Source organism: Caloenas nicobarica, chromosome Z (genome assembly GCF_036013445.1).
Source record: "Caloenas nicobarica isolate bCalNic1 chromosome Z, bCalNic1.hap1, whole genome shotgun sequence".
In the NCBI taxonomy this organism is placed as follows: domain Eukaryota; kingdom Metazoa; phylum Chordata; class Aves; order Columbiformes; family Columbidae; genus Caloenas; species Caloenas nicobarica.
In genome coordinates this window covers 10,213,518-10,230,555 of record NC_088284.1, presented here as the reverse complement: position 1 = coordinate 10,230,555, position 17,038 = coordinate 10,213,518, and the positions used below count along the sequence as shown (strand labels likewise).

Genomic DNA, 17,038 nt, shown 5'->3' with positions numbered 1-17,038 from the left:
GCAATCTTTACTTGTATGTCATATAATCTTGTATGAAACAGCTTAAAGTATTGATCGAAGTGTGGCTAAATAGATAAATCAGTTCAAGGCTAAATCTAAATTTCCTTCCAGCTGGATAGCTGTGTTATCTCTCAGTAAACATCACAGATTTTGTCTTTATACTCTGTTGCTTTTCAGGCTTTCCTAGAAAATAATTTTCCACTCTCAGCTTTTAAAAACTTGCAATGACTACAGGCTCAATTGAAATTTACTGTCTAAAAAAGCAATTCAAATACCACAGGGAATTTTTTAAACCTGTTTACAAACTACACCATATCTTCTGACACTGTTACCGCTTGAACACTTGTCAGAAAACAAAATTATATCTGTGACAGGTTCATTACCAAGGATAAGTCACTAATAACCATTCTTCTTCAAGAAACCCCTCACGCAGGCTGGCATCCTTCATATCTGCTGCACAACCACATGGGAAAGCCACCAATCCAAGAGGAGATGCGATATGATTTTCACAATTTTACTTCAGTGACAGCATCTACGTAGCAAATCCCTCTCCCACAAGTCTCCGTTTGTGCTCCGAAACCCACGGGGTCCTGCAAGGCGTCAGAGCTCGGCAGCGAAGGCAGGCGGGTGGGCAGCGCGAACGTGGGGAGGCCACGCTACGAAAAATAGTTACAGAGGCTGGTGGTTCCACAGACGTTTCTCACAGCCCACTTAGAGGCTTCCTGGGTGATGAAGGCCCATTCTTTGCTCCCACGGGTGGCTGTCATATAATAACTTTCATAAACAGGCCAATTTTTAGATTAATTAGAAACAGAAAGGGCAAAGGAACCCATTTGGAAGCTGCTCGCTAACAATTAGAAAAATCACTTTCCGATTTCTAGCCGGAGTTTGTTCATAACCAGCTTATTCTCTTCTGTTCTTGCGCTAACATTAACCTTTAACTTAAATAGCTGTAAACTTGCCAATATTTACTCCCATGCTCTATTAGTACATGGCAGCAACATCCGCTCTAGGCTTCTAGTCTGCTGAGCTGAGCCATGGTTGTTTAGTCTCATCTCGCACGTCCTCAGCACCTCTGTTGCCAGGACTGCTGCAGTGTCCCCTCTTCCACTTCTATGTAGGTTATATAGGTTTATACAGGTTATTCTCTGATTTTTGCAATAGTTCCCAACTTCTCTAAATCCTCCTCCTCTACACTGCCCTGGTGAGGCCACATCTGGAGTTCTGTGTCCAGTTCTGGGCTCCCCAGTTCAAGAAGGACAAGAAATTAGTGGAGGGAGTCCAGCAGTAGGCTACAAAGATGCTGAGGGGTCTGGAGCATCTTTCTTATGAGGCGAGACAGAGAGACCTGGGTCTGTTCAGCGTGGAGAAGAGAAGCTGAGAGGGGATCACATCAGTGTTTATAAATATATCAACGGTGGGTGTCAAGAGGATGGACCAGACTCTTTTCAGTGGTGCTGAACAACAGGATGAGAGTCAATGGGCATGGACTGAAGCACAGGAGGTTCTATCTGAATATGAAGAAAAACTTCTTTACTCTGAGGGTGCCAGAGCCCTGGAACAGGCTGCCCAGAGAGGTTGTGGAGTCTCCTTCTCTGGAGACATTCAAACCCACCTGGACACATTCCTGTGTGATCTGCTCTGGTGAACCTGCTTTAGCAGGTGGGTTGGACTATATCCAGAGGTCCCTTCCAATGCCAAACATTCTGTGATTCTGTGATTTGCTGGGTTCCTACACAGCATATTAGAAATACTACAGAAATACAGGCAGATTAGACCTTATGCCCACCTGGTCTGTCACAGCACAGAGTGCAAAGCAGCATGCAATTAATGTTTTTACTAATTTCCGATTTGGCGGGCAGTAACATTTTCTTTCGCAGTTGTTCCTACAGCCTCACACACTAGTGAGGGCAGACTACAGTCACCCAGAACAGCCCTTCCTTCTCTCTTCCTGATCCAATGTGCAACAGTGGCTTAACCAGGACACTCCTGTTTTTAACAGGATAGTCCCATATGCCAGAGAGGAGCACTGGTACCACCCAACACCAAACCATCCTGCAAGCCCGAAGGCACCAGCCACCCTGTAGAGCAAGAAATCTCTGCCTGCGGCATCCCACTAAATTATCACTCAGACTTATCACAGCCCTTCCAGCATCTGGCACGAGCATGTTTGAGTGATGGATGAGAATCTCAAGCTACGTTTGGGATTTCACCCCAGCTTTATGACTAAATTATCTCTAGTTTTATAGCACACAAAGGACGAAGCTGTCAACGCGCTCAGAAAATTCTCCCTCCAGAACAGAATATCTGATACCTTGATGTTCTCAAGCACCTTTCAGCAGAGGATGCATGTTACAAACTCAGATCACAGACTGCCAGGAAAGGCTGAAGGCATTTCCTTACAGATTCAAAGGGAGGTGGAACTGGTCTCACCTTTATCACATACAGAATGACAGAATGTTAGGGATCAGAAGGGACCTCGAAAGATCATCCAGTCCAATCCCCCTGCCAGAGCAGGAACACCCAGATGAGGTTACAAAGGAAGGTGTCCAGGCGGGTTTTGAATATCTCCAGAGAAAGAGACTCCACAACCTCCCTGGGCAGCCTGTTCCAGTGTCTGTCACCCTCACTGTGAAGAAGTTTCTTCTCAAATTTAAGTGGAACCTCCTGTGTTCCAGTTTGTACCCATTGCCCCTTGTCCTACCATTGGTTGTCACCGAGAAGAGCCTGGCTCCATCCTCGCGACACTCACCCTTTATGTATTTATAAACATTAACAAGGTCACCCCTCAGTCTCCTCTTCTCCAAGCTAAAGAGCCCCAGCTCCCTCAGCCTTTCCTCATAAGGGAGATGCTCCACTCCCTTCATCATCTTTGTTGCTCTGCGCTGGACTCTCTCCAGCAGTTCCCTGTCCTTCTGGAACTGAGGGGCCCAGAACTGGACACAATATTCCAGATGAGGTCTCACCAGGGCAGAGTAGAGGGGCAGGAGAACCTCTCTCGACCTACTAACCACCCCTCTTCTAATACAGCCCAGGCTGCCATTGGCCTTCCTGGCCACAAGGGCACAGAGCTGGCTCATGGTCATCCTGCTGCCCACCAGGACCCCCAGGTCCCTTTCCCCTACACTGCTCTCTAATAGGTCATTCCCCAACCTATACTGGACCCTGGGGTTGTTCCTGCCCAGATGTAAGACTCTACACTTGCCCTTCTTATATTTCACTAAATTTTTCCCTGCCCAACTCTCCAGCCTCTCCATGTCTCGCTGGATGGCAGCACAGCCTTCTGGTATGTCAGCCACTCCTCCCAGCTTGGTGTCATCAGCAAACTTGCTGACAGTGCACTCTAGTCCCTCATCCAAGTCATTGATGAATATATTGAATAATACTGGTTCCAGAACTGACCCTTGAGGCACTCCACTAGATACAGGCCTCCAACCAGACTCTGTCCCATTGACCACGACCCTCTGGCTTCTTTCCTTCAGCCAGTTCACAGTCCACCTCACTACCCGATCATCCAGTCCACACTTCCTCAGTTTAGCAGCAAGGATGCTGTGGGAGACTGTGTCAAATGCTTTACTGAAATCAAGATAGACCACATCCACCACTCTGCCATCATCTATCCACCTCATTATGTCCTCATAGAAGGCTATGAGGTTGGTCAAGCATGACTTCCCCTTGGTGAAGCCATGTTGACTGCCCCTGGTGACCCTCTTATCCTTGATATGCCTTGAGATGGCACCAAGGATAAGTTGTTCCGTGACCTTCCCAGGGATGGAGGTAAGGCTGACTGGTCTATAGTTACCCGGGTCCTCTTTCCTGCCCTTTTTGAAGACCAGAGTGACATTTGACAGCTTTCTAATGAAGCCAAAGGGGAACCACCAAAGGGCCTTTTTGAAAGTATCAGTGGTTAACCATCACAGCAATGGAAATGAACCCACAGCTTGACCCAGATCAGGCTCATCTGATCAGTCCTCCATAATGTCACAAAATTGTTTAGACTCTAAATATGAGGAGACAGTAGAAAACATGCTGGTGGCCATGATATGGCTTAAAAAACTTGTTTGGATGCCAATAAAGGAGTCTGGATGCAAAAAAAAGTTCTTTTATCACCTGGCAAGACCTACATCCTAATGGGAACCACTCATTTGCTGTACCACAAAACCTTCAACTGGCTTGAGTTCAAGAAATCATTGACATTAAAATGTGTAGAAAATAGAAATGTTACTGTATTTTACATACTCCCTAGTAGCAACCAGAACTGGAGTCCTGCTGTCTTCAGGCATTACATTAAGCATTATTAACAGCATTTTGACTTCCAAATGTCATTTTTACAATGGGGGGCAGGGAAGAAAAGCAATTATCTTACTTAAATCCAGATACACTATACTAGAAGACTCCAACTGTAACAACCCTTACACAACTTCAAAAATTACCCCCAAAAAAACCCATGCAAGCCAATCCTGCCCTACATCTAAACGACCTGTGTAACTATGTAGCTTGGAAAATCAGAAACAAGTGAAAGAAGAACAGCACTAAAAAGACAAAACTGTCATAGAGCAAACCCCTTTCTTTCCATGAAGTTATGATATTATTCAAAGCATTTGCTAACATTGCACAAATAGCTAATGTGTCGTTTGTGACGCTCTCAGCCAGTGCTGGTTAGCTCCTCTTTTCCCCAAGTCTTGTGCTTTATAAGCCAAAGCCCATTTCTATCTCCCCGGTGCAGCATTTCTTGTACAGATTGCTTCAGCAATACACAACACTGGGAAATATCCCCTCCTCCCACACAGAGCCTTAAAAATAAGAGTGTGAAGTCTGGCTCTCCAACAGCCAACGCTATTTTTAAGGGCTGCGTATGTGGCAAGTAGGAGTCCCCCCACCCACCTCTCCCATTGCACCCCTATTCTGAGCAGGAGGAACCGATTTACTCCAATGCTAGATGAAACTAAATTTCTACTGATCAGCACCATGTGCCAGTGGCATGTTGAGGTGGTCAGGATGCCACAGGTTTCTTTACCCTACTCCACATCAGATACAAGCCTCTATCAACAGAGCACACTGCCATAATTCTTTCTGCCATTATATCCCCAAAACGAGGTGCAAAAAGAGGAGTTTTGCATAAGATGGCAACAGCTGCCTCAGCTCCAACTCTCAAATAAAACCCAGGTTCCATTTCTCCGGAAAGCTTCAGACAACTGCTGCAGCAGGTCCTCAGAAAAGACAAGCACTTGCTTGACAAAGTATTTGGAAGAGTCTCGGTACAAACATGAATGCAAGCTGGGCAGCACCAGAGAAGGCAAAAGTGCTTCTGTAGTTCATCCTGGTTCAGAGGTGCTCCGTGCACATGAATAGCTCCATCAGCCTGCAACACGCAAGTCACTTCTGGAGATAAACACAGAAATTGCTGTGACCAGATTGCCTAAGAGAAATGATGCCAGAGACAAAAAAAAAAAAAAAAAAAGCAACAATTCTGGGTACGTAGGCTAATTGGGAACCTAGGAGATGTACAAGACATAGGTCATCTATCCGCATCGCCAGCCCACTGCTGCCACCCACATCTTGCTCTCCAATCAGAGGTACAACTTTCATGGAGAGGAAGGAAGGTGACTAAGACACCTTTTTCTTCAGAAAACACCAACTGTCAGAACCAAAATCTGTTTTACAGGGCCATGATGAATCTGAACAGGAATACTTCTCCAGTTTAACATGTCCAAACAGGAGAGAAAGGCCAGGGAAGAGCCATTCCTTACAAGAGTGTTACAGCTTACCAGCCAGTGCACTTTCCTAAACCATGGCAAACCTCGGTTAAAACCTCAGTATTGCCCAGTTTAGACCAGGAGCTAGTGTCCTGTTCACACTTTACTCTAGATATATTCTAGCTTAAAGTGCTGGCTTTTCTATACAGAGATGCCTCCCATCTGTCATATCCCAGTCAATCTCAAAAAGCCAAAACCAGAAAGTCTAACCTCCCACCCACACTAAAACCCCCCAACACTTTGCAAAAGTAGCAACCACTTTCCATCCAGCTTCACTCCAGAAGTCACTCATACATGAAACGTTTTAAGCATAAAAAAAGGAGATAAAACAGCAGACTATTCATATGCATCCCAGTACCATCATTACCACAAGTCAGATAAGCCTACGGTTCAGCTGGACTGGACTACCTGAACTTAATGTGCCCTGCTGGCACAAAGTAAGAGATGCACCTGACAGCCCGTGTTTGCAAACTACATCCCAGATATTGCACAAACATCTTCCCTTTAATGGGATAAACCAATGGGATAAACCTTGGAAGAAAAGTAAATTACACTCAGATTCCTATTCAAAGACTTCAATTTTGACTTATGATAAACAGATTTTATGATACAAAACTAGAGAAGCAAAGCTATAGTCCTGAATACTACTATAGATGAGGAAAGGAAATAGCATGTCGTGATTCTTTTCCTTCCCATGGAGGCTACCCCTGGTCTGCAAGCCCACAGGAGGCTTGCAGTAAAAAGCAGAATAAAAGTAGAATACCACTACAGGAAAGTTAGCTATCCACTCTGCAAACTCCTGTTACGACTGAGAAAACTCCACAAGTTTGTTTGTGTTTTTTCTAACAAGCAACAAGAAGGTACGGTGGAACTTTGTTGTCACTGAAGGAAGGGGACAGAGGTCCTTTGTGCTGGGGAATACAGACCATCAACACCAGAACTGTTTCTTTAGCAGAGGTGAATAGAAATCCAGTGTCCGTACAGAGAAATGTTCAGCGAAGCTTGCACAAAATCCTGTCAGCCATTGAACAGGCTCCTAGCTGCTGTGGTCATTATGAAAAGCATTTCTGACCAGCATGTTGCTCCACAAAAGAACATTTCTCTTAATTTTAGCATTAACTACCCTAAAAAGGACAAGCCTGCTAATTCTTCCCACTGGAGATAAGGTTATCAAAAAGCTACTCAAAAAATCACTACAGCAGCTAATGAAGGCACAACACTTTCTTGTATGTACATACAAATAATTATCTCTTCACTGTAACATAACTGCTGACATTTATTTCAAAGCAGGTTAAAAAACAGTAGTAGGTCTCAGAGAACCTCAGTAAGGATAAATAAACATGCATTTTATTCCAAACAGATGTGAATATGCAGATACCTTATTTAAGTCACTTGGAGATCAAACAAGATTTTCCTCCTCTCAGTACAGTATGTCAGCAGAACGTTTCCTCACAGAGAGGTTACCAGAAGAGACAACAGACACAAGTTGTTCAAGCACCAGGGAACAACCCCACAAATAAAGGTGGGAACACTGTGAAGGGCTTTGGGGAGTCCCACCAGACTTGCCAGTCTGCAAACTCAGATGCAACACAGGGAAGAAAGATTATGACATGGGGAGATAGTTGAACATCTTCACTACTTTTGTATTTAAATGTTTTTGAAATAATTATTGCCGTGCAACCCTTAAAGGATCTGAAAAGAAGCATCCTGGCTTGTATCAGAACTAGTGTGGCCAGCAGGACCAGGGCAGTGATCGTCCTCTGTCCCTCTGTACTGAAAAGCAGATAGCTGGTAAAAGGGTAACCCAACCGCACTTGGGTCACAACAACCCCAGGCAGTGCTACAGGCTCGGGGAAGAGTGGCTGGAAAGTGCCTGGTGGAAAAGGGTCTGAGGGTGTTGGTGACAGTGGCTGAACATGAGCCAGCGTGTGCCCAGGTGGCCAAAAAGGCCAACAGCATCCTGGCTTGTGTCAGGAATAGTGTGGCCAGCAGGACCAGGGCAGTGATCTTCCCCCTGTACTGGGCACTGGTGAGGCTGCACCTCGAATCCTGTGTTCAGTGTTGGGCCCCTCACTCCAAGAAAGACATTGAGGTGCTGGAGAGAGTTCAGAGAAGGGAACAGAGCTGGTGAAGGGTCTGGAGCACAAGTCTGATGAGGAGCAGCTGAGGGAACTGGGGCTGATCAGCCTGGAGAAAAGGAGGCTGAGGGGAGACCTGATCACTGTCTGCAACTGCCTGAAAGGAGGTTGGAGCGTGGAGGGGGTTGGTCTCTTCTCCCAAGTAACAAGTGATGGGATGAGAGGAAATGGCCTCAGGTTGCACCAGGGGAGGTTCAGATTGGACATTAGGAAAAAATTTCTTTGCTGAAAGGGTTGTCAGGCATTGGAACAGGCTGCACGGGGAAGTGGTGGAGTCACCATCCCTGGAGGTGTTTAAAAGACACGTAGATGAAGTTCTTCGGGACGTGTTTTCAAGGTGGACTTGGCAGTGTTAGGGTAGCAGTTGAACTCACTGATCTTAAAGGTCTTTTCCAACTAAAATGATTCTATGATTCTATATGCATTTTATAGATAAGGTTAGCAGAAAGCATTCGACCGCCGTTGTGAGTGCAGCCACCCGACAACAGACAGTCTGCACTACAGCTGGCAGTGACCCTCACATCGCGCCCTACCTGCACAGACCTGCCCTCCTCTGGTGTACAACAGCGATTCCATGAGCACAAGGGTGTTCTACAGATCCCTGGGACATTTCACAGAATCACAGAATGTCAGGGATTGGAAGGGACCTCGAAAGATCATCCAGTCCAATCCACCCAGCGGAGCAGGAACACCCAGATGAGGTTACACAGGAAGGTGTCCAGGCGGGTTTGAATGTCTCCAGAGAAGGAGAATCCACAACCCCCCTGGGCAGCCTGTTCCAGTGTCTGTCACCCTCACCATGAAGAAGTTTCTTCTCGAATTTAAGTGGAACCTCCTGTGTTCCAGTTTGTACCCACTGCCCCTTGTCCTATCATTGGTTGTCACCGAGAAGAGCCTGGCTCCATCCTCGCGACACTCACCCTTTATATATTTATAAACATTAACGAGGTCACCCCTCAGTCTCCTCTGATTGATTAGCAATGCCAGTATTTTGGCTAAAGATAACCTCAATAAACATAACACGTAGCAAAGATGGAAGACATAATTGGTGAGGTAGTTTTTCTGCACAAAGAGAAGTTTCTAGTAACTCTGTGTTAGAGTCGCAGTGCTTCAGTTTGCTTCTTTGCCACTGTGTGGGAGGCTTTGAAAATGCAGAGCTTACTCATCTTCATGGGACTGATAAAAAGACACCTAGGCAACAAACCTTAAGGGAAATAAAATGCCAAAAGTAAACTATTGCATGGACGGCACAGTTCGTGAGAGGTGCAAAGGGACAGTTTCTAATCTTTTGGTGACTGACTCAGCACAGGCACGTCCTCCACCAGCCATCTGGGCTGGTTTTATCCATCAGAGGGCCTGGATTCACATGTGGGGCACAGGGGCAGGCAGATAACTAACAGCTGAACTAGCAACCAAAACTGGCACCAGTTAGTGCCTTGCTGGTCTCCTCACCAGCAGTGGAAGTACAGAAAGGACTCTTCAGGTCACCCCACAGCTACAAAAGTAGGGCATAGTGGCGGTTTGCACCAAATCTTTCTTTCTCAAAATAAAAATAAGGCTTCACACTCTGAAATCACCAATACGACACTCTGCCTGGTTCAGGGCTTTTAAAAGTGAGACTCTGATGCTTCTTAAGTATTTGCAGGTGCTTGATCAGAAGTGCGGACTGTAAAGCTATGGGCTATGGAAAAATAAGACTGAAGATATGACTGGGTACCTGTAAGACTAGAGATCAGTCATTTAGTCCCCCCCACTGTAGGTGTTTATCATATTCCATAAAGACAACGCTGTGAACTACATCTGCACTCTCAGTGTGTGATCTAGTTACACAGCAGTCAAAAAGAACAGACTATTGGCATTTAACATGGACAGACACAGATTAAAATCAATAATTGGTATAAAATGGCATCCAGAAGAAGAAAAAAAAATAAAGAGGAAATGCTGTTCCAATTACTTTGGTTTTGAAATTAAGAGTAAATTGATGCATTCAGTCTCCTGATGTAGAAGAAGAAAATCATGCATTAGACTTTCTCTCCTGGAAACAAATTCAATATAAGTGGATAAAATCCCAGACCCCACACCCTCTTGTAATACTTAAATATACTTGAAAGAACTGGTAAGAGAAGCAATTTGATGGTTTGACTGAATTTTTGCTCTTCTCTAGTCTGCCAATTCTTCTGTGTTACACAAAACTCAGACTGAAGTTTGTGCAATTTTAAAAGTCACACAGCCATGTCCCTGGCTGAAGGCTATTTCAGTTAAAGAGGGCTGCAAGCTGAAGATGCAATAGCTATGTGTTTCTTCTTCTGGAAAAGAAGCTCCCACAGAGGGACTGCAACACACAAGCTATCAATTAATTCCTCTTTGTAGACAAAGCTCTCAGAATGAAGGTGAGAATTATTGAGTCATTCCTCTCAGGACTAAAAACCCTAGTTTGATTCTGGCATAATTAAGGTTCCTCTTCACAAACACAGAAAGAGAACAAGCAAAACAGCAGAAGTGAAGAAAAAAAAGAAGTGCACATACCACAAAGCATTTTTAACATGCACAGTTACAAATTTCTTTGCCATTTTATAACTGTCAAGTCTTAATTAAAATACTACATCTCTCTGACTCATGGTGCTGTAGGATGCATGTATATTATTCACATGAATATTAATCTCTTCTCAGGTAGGAGGCTGAATTGCTCAGGGGATTTATAATCACATCACATATGGAAACTTCTTGGGTGTATCTTTTTTCTCCTTTCTCTCTTTCAAATCTCAGCCCAATCATTAACAATTAAGAGTTACAAGAAACGTTTCAGTAGTCTATGTGAGAGGAATCCAGCAGCATGGATCTGTGAGCTGGAGCTCCACACACATTTACGAAATTATGTTGGACGTTGAGTAAGGGGAACATGGAAAAGAGCTGGAGGTACCTCTTTGAACATTAAGGACATAAGCAGCTCTCTAAATGCTGGAACAAAAGAGAAGGATAGTCCTCTTGAAAGCTTCCAGGTAATGACAGAAGGTAGGAAGATGTTGATAGTGTGATCAGAGAAATGAGACATGACCTTTTCTAACTACCAACAGAATCACTAGTTAGATCATCATCACAGGTATCAGTCTGCCTGATACCTTAGAAGGCATTATACAAGCTAGAAAAAAACACTATGGGATTCGAGAACTACTAAAAAAAAAAAAAAAAAAATCAGAAAATCAGTAGCTAGCGCTCATGAGAAACAGGCTTAAAGGACCAGGCAGTTCAGGAACCCGTTAACAGTTCATGAAACAGCATTAAAAGACAAAGATCACAAGCTATCCCAGTGAAAAGGAAGGAAGGAAAAGACATACAGTGAGCTGTCAGAAGGCTTGAACCTCCAACTACAGCTGTCCTGTTGAGGAAGCTTTTAAGGACAAGCATGGTTGCACAGGGAACAAATCAACAGGCTAAAGAGCAAAATTAAACACTTATCAGGGAAAACACATGAAAAAAATACATGGCTGATGCTCATTGGAAGATAAAAGCTATCATCAAGTGGCATCAGAAAGGCTGCAACATTTGATGCCTTAATTCCTTCAGGTCTTCACTGACAGGGACAACTGCAGTCAGGCAGCTGACAGAATTAATATTGTTTGTTTAAAAAAGGGAAAATAAGACATTTAGCGAGTTATAAAAAACAGGCTGTGGTACACGAAAACAACTTTGAAAGCAATCAGATAAGGTAGTTATTTCTAAGTCAGCTGATAAATCTTCATCCTTGGGTACCAGGCTGCAACACCAGCAATCACAAAGCGCTAAGAACTTGAAAAAAAGGCAACCTGCTTGAGGATGTGAGAAGAGCAAAGCAAGCATTTACACTTAAAAAACAGGAAGATGTGGATAATTATGAAAGTGCTAACTTGACTTTTTTCACCCCCTCTTGGGAACTGAAGACTGGAATAATCAAATTATTTGCAAATCTAGAACATAAAAAGGAGAGAAATAACAGCAAGCATGGTTTCATCAAGAGTAAAAGTTCTCTGACAAAGTGAATTAGTCTTAGAATAGGAGAAGAACAGGAGAAGTTTTATATCCTGAGGTGTGGATGACACTGCTAAAATAGATGCATACACACTGGAAAAAATTATACTCGGGGTAGCCAAACTCAAAGAATGCATCAAGTTGGGTCCCTTAGGCAGTTCTGGTCGCACACGGCCTGGCAGCTTGGGTACTACACCACTTTTCATATACAATTTCAATGATCTGTAGGCATAACAGATTAGGAATAGATAGACAGCAGTGTGCTTGAGGAGTGAAAATAAAAAAACAATTCAGTAAGAACAAGTGCAAACCCATATTCAGTCGTAATCCAACACAAATGTAGGCTACAACTGACAAAGCACTTCTTCAGAAGAAACCTCAGCTCTGGAAAGGATAAGAGGCTAACTATGCATCAGTGTTAGCCTGAGATAAAAAGGCACCATCGCAGCACGATTCCTGATATCTTGGGATATCAGGATCACAGCCTGGAGAACAAAGCCTTCGCCGCTCTGTAGTGCATATGAGCAGGCTCTCAGGTGGGTTTCTACATTCAGTTGTGGACACTGCACTTCTGGAAAAACAAAGGAAGAGGGTGGGGAAAAAAATAAATAAAAGAAAAAAAGACATGCTGATTAAAGAGTGCCTAAAACAAAACCTCACAAGAAAAGGCTGAAAGAAAAATGGTCATTTAGTGAACATGAGAAAAGCAAATGGGGCTCTCTTCTCTTTCTCATCTCTTTGCAGCAGCCCTTTTCTGTTCCAGAGAGGAAGGGAGTCAGTTCTGTTCCTTTACTCCTTGTCCTAATAATGAGAAATGGGTTTATACAGCCCAAGAGAGATCTAGAGCAGAGGTTGGGAAAAGCCTTTGGACAGTAAAGACAGCTCAGCTCTGGAGCAGAATCCTGGAAGGCTCCATCTTTTACGTTTTTAATTTTAAAGGAATTTTGGAACAACAGTTGTTAGGAGCGACCAAGGCAAAGCAAATTGTGATATTTTGCTATCATAACTAAACCAGTGCTTCTGTAACAGTCATCTCAAAGCATGTCTTCCTTCCAGCTCAACAGAAACACAAAGATGGATGCTGAACCACCTCATGGACCTTGTACTCGCTGACAAAAAAGAGAGATATCCAGGGAGTGGCATCACTGAATCTCTTGTCCCTTCTCATATGTTTGTGCACTTGTTTTCCATAAGGCACAGAGCTAAAATGTTTTGCTTGCATGCTCTACAAAACCACAACAGAAGTTGCTTTTCTTATTAGATACTGATGGCATTCTTGAATTTCACTTTCCGTGTCATACTAACAGTTCTGACCCAAATCCCTTCTGTTCAGAGGTGAAGTAACACAGTAATTGTTCGATGGGAAAGAATTTACAATTTAGATAAGCCAAGGGGAAAACTATTTCTGCTATGGCATTTCAGATGGTGCCCAGATGGAAAAAAAAAATTAAAAATAAAAAAAAGGAAAGAAACAGTTTTCCTAAAAATTTGCAACAGATCCAGGAAAGAAAGAAAAGTCCTGCTACTGACAGATGCATAGATACTGTCAAATAATTTCTTATAAAAACAAAACAAGAGAACTATAGAAGAAAGTAGTATTTCTAAATGAATATATTAACTCTGCACTTTGGGTAGTAAGCAATAGTTTATAATCTATAGAATATGAACACCATATGTTATCTTTCTGTAGGCATACAGATGGATGAAAGCATAAGACTTTAAAAATAAAAAACACCACAACTTTTGAGTCTTAATCGCTGTTTTCTGAAACAGTGTTTATACTGTTGAAGAAAATGTCACAACCTTTTCCTTTTGACTTCCCAAATCAAGTTTATTTATTTTTAAATCTTATTTTCATGAGATGAAAATACCAATACTTACTATACACCCACTTTCAATTAGTACATATAAAAATATTTGATGTAAAGTTTCCCAAGGAACATTTCACATGACAAATAATACATATAACTCCTACTGAGGTAACAAGATATCCTCAAGTTGCCTTGAGAAAAAGTCTTCATTTCCAACAGTTTAACACAAACAATTTAGTCTTAAACATTATTATTACTGCTTACAAATTCAGAGCTAATCTCTCTGCTTCTGCATATTTTCTGATATTCATCTCTAGTTCCATACAATGATGTTCAAAATATTTTGTAGAATTACATAGCTCTAAAACCATCACAACATGCTGCAGTCCTATACAACACATTTGATCAAATTTTTGTCTGTAGCCCATCAAAACTGTAAGTAGTGTCTTACAAGGAAGAAGAAATGAATCCTTTGACCACAGATCTAAAAGCCAGGTAGCAGAGATAAGGAGAGAAGCAACACTCCATCCTACCTCTTGAAGCCGCAGTCGAACTTTGCTGATGGCTCTAATCCAATGGGCTCTTGCTGGAGGAAATGGTGGTGGCTCATTGTCACCATGGTAGCTTAAAGAAACAGAAATCACTATATGAGGAACACTCACCAGCAGCATTAAAGACTCAACGTTACACAGTGCAATTGCGGCTTCATCTCTGGAAGCTGAAGTGACCAACAGGCTCCAGTCAACACAGCCCTGCATGTGTTCTGGGAAGTGAGAGGATAAAGCAGAGGTTTCCATATACATAGGAACCATCCTGGAAACTTTTGAGCTGAAAAATGTAAGTCAGGATACAATCCAGTCCCAGGAGTAAGATGATGTTGGTCAGAACATGAGGAAAGCAGCCCAAGACACCTGACTCAAGGCAGATCAACACGTTGGTATGATAACTGCACATACAAAGAGGCAGATGGAAGATTTTCCATCCCCGTGCCTCTTGCAGGTCCTTTCTAACCACTCCTCCTACTGCTACAAATTTACAGACCCTTTTCAAGGGAAACACTGGCAATAGGGCTCAGCTGTGATTTTCCCCATGCATTCACCATTCTCACTCCACACTCTCCCACAGTTTTTCTAGCGGGCACGTGAATCTGGCAGCACTACTCCATCCAAGTGCCCCGCAGCACATTTTACATTCACGATGTAAAACCTCATCACACACTGTGCCTTTGGTTGCACTCCTCCTTTATTATGTTTCTGAGGTGTAAATCACCAAAACAAACATCTTTCTCTCCCTGCAAAGGACTCCACACTGCTGACAGTATAAAAAAAACAGCCAAGAGCAACGTGCATCCAGTGCTACACATCTAACTCAGGTGCAGCTCTAAAGATCAGTGTTCAGAGCTCAGTTCCATGCATCCTCCATGGAGACAGGAAAGCATTGCCAGGGAGTGCAGAGAAAGGGAGCCAGTGATGCAGGAGTATCCAAGTAGGATGCCTAAATTAGCCTGAAATAGACTCTGTGGATAACCTTCCCTGTGAACAAATATAGGCCAGCCATTCTGGGACAAGACTCCTGCTGCTCTGTAAGGAGAAGAGGAAAGTGAGTCAGAGTTTAAAAACAGCTTAACACTTTTTCTAGGCTTGTTTTCCTTTTTTCATCTTTAGTTTAAGGGTTGCCTACACATTAACTGCTGTGGTTAATTCTCTCACACAAGCACAGTGACACCATCTGTACTCTCTGAAGGGTAGAGACAGGCAGACATCTTTCCATGGATCTAACCGAACGAGATGAAAACAATCCCTCAAGCTTATGAAAGTATAACCATATCCACACCAGGGGCTGCAATGACTTGTTTACCTCAGGGGAAAAACAGTCACTCCCAAAGTTAAGTAGTGAAATTTGAAATTCCAGTAAAACCTGTACAAAACCCAGCGCATTACTCCTCCAAATTTAGCTGAAATACTTTTGAAGACTGTTTTCAATGCTGCTGACAGCCTGGAAAGCCCAAGTGCAAGGACAAGAAAAGCTGCCACAGTGAGTCAGAGCAACATGCCTATTCATATTGTAATTCTACAACCTACAACTACATAAACACTAACTCTAATTGTGGTAGCCTACTACAGAAAGAAACTAGTGCAGCTCTAACCATGACTACGTTTAGTTCTTGGTTGCTCACACATAAGCCTTATCATACATGAGCAATGGAAGCAGCTGTCTTCGGGCCTGACTACATTCATCAAACCAGGCATAGAAAATACAGCAAAGGGGCTTCCAAGCCCTAGCAAGCGTTCCTCTTCATACACATATTGAACATAATTCAAGCTTGGCCAATGTCTCATAAATAAGGGGTCCTGCACATAAAGATGTCTCACAGATCACCAACATCAAGTTAGTTGTTAGAGAAGGCTGCAAGAACAATGTATATAATCTGCCCCAGGAAACAGCAAGGACAGGAATTCTTTTTAGATTGGTTGAAAAGAACTCAGTTTCACCTACCTCACTTGTGCCTCTGCATCAACATCCTTGGGCTTCTCGAGTTCCAGAGGTGTCTTAGCTGTAGAATGGTCTGCGCATTTCTGCTCTATCTCACAGACCTTCTTCTCCTCCTCTCCTTTGCCACGAGGCCCTCCTTGCTCCCTGAGCCATGCCTGACCATCCTTCTGGTGGCTGCCCGAACTGTGGTAGGAATGATTTGACTCTCTTTCCTGGTGATCATCATCTTGCTCAGAGGCATGGGCGCTTTCATGGGAATGGTCCAGCTCACTTAGGTGAGAGCTTCCCTGGCTGACATTACAAGAGGAGCCGTATCTACTACTGCCAGCAGGGCTATGAAAGAATAAGAAAGTCCATTAGAAAAAGAAAAACAAACAGTGGCTTGGAGAAACACAAAGCAATCTGCACATCTAACAAGCTGAGAGGAACACTAAATATTATTGAAAAGACAAGTTATGAAGTTGTATTTAACTGTTATGCTCCCTGAACTAGATCTAGGCTTCCAAAGCTCAAAACTTTGGTAGGCAGTAGAAATACTTCACTTGCAGCCTACCAGGACATAGAACATATATGCTGAAGGTCTTTCTCGCATCAGCTGGCTACTTCTTCACTTTACATCAGCCAGAAACTGCCAGTGAGGATATTCTAATGGCCAGACAGAAATAAGAATGGAAACATAGCAATTCAGCGTGGAAGTGTTTCTGTCTTCTGCAGTTTCACTGCAGCTAAGCTCTTTACAATGACCACTTAAGCTGACTATTGTCAAGCAGTACCATTAACTTAACGTTAACTTTATTTTTATATATATATTATACATTTGTGATAAAATACATTG

The 17,038-nt window shown here is 43.2% G+C and overlaps 1 protein-coding gene across 3 annotated transcripts in view; it reads right to left on the bottom strand.

Annotated features, from left to right (window-relative positions):
- UNC13B (unc-13 homolog B) overlaps window positions 1-17,038 on the bottom strand; it is a 222,371-nt gene that overhangs the window by 124,840 nt on the left and 80,493 nt on the right. For all 3 annotated transcript variants that reach the window (XM_065657786.1, XM_065657787.1, XM_065657788.1), the window contains exons 9-10: window positions 16,207-16,536; window positions 14,244-14,334 (exon numbers count right to left, since the gene is read on the bottom strand). In XM_065657786.1, coding sequence (XP_065513858.1) covers window positions 14,244-14,334; window positions 16,207-16,536 — 421 coding nt within the window. The remainder of the gene's footprint in view (window positions 1-14,243; window positions 14,335-16,206; window positions 16,537-17,038) is intronic.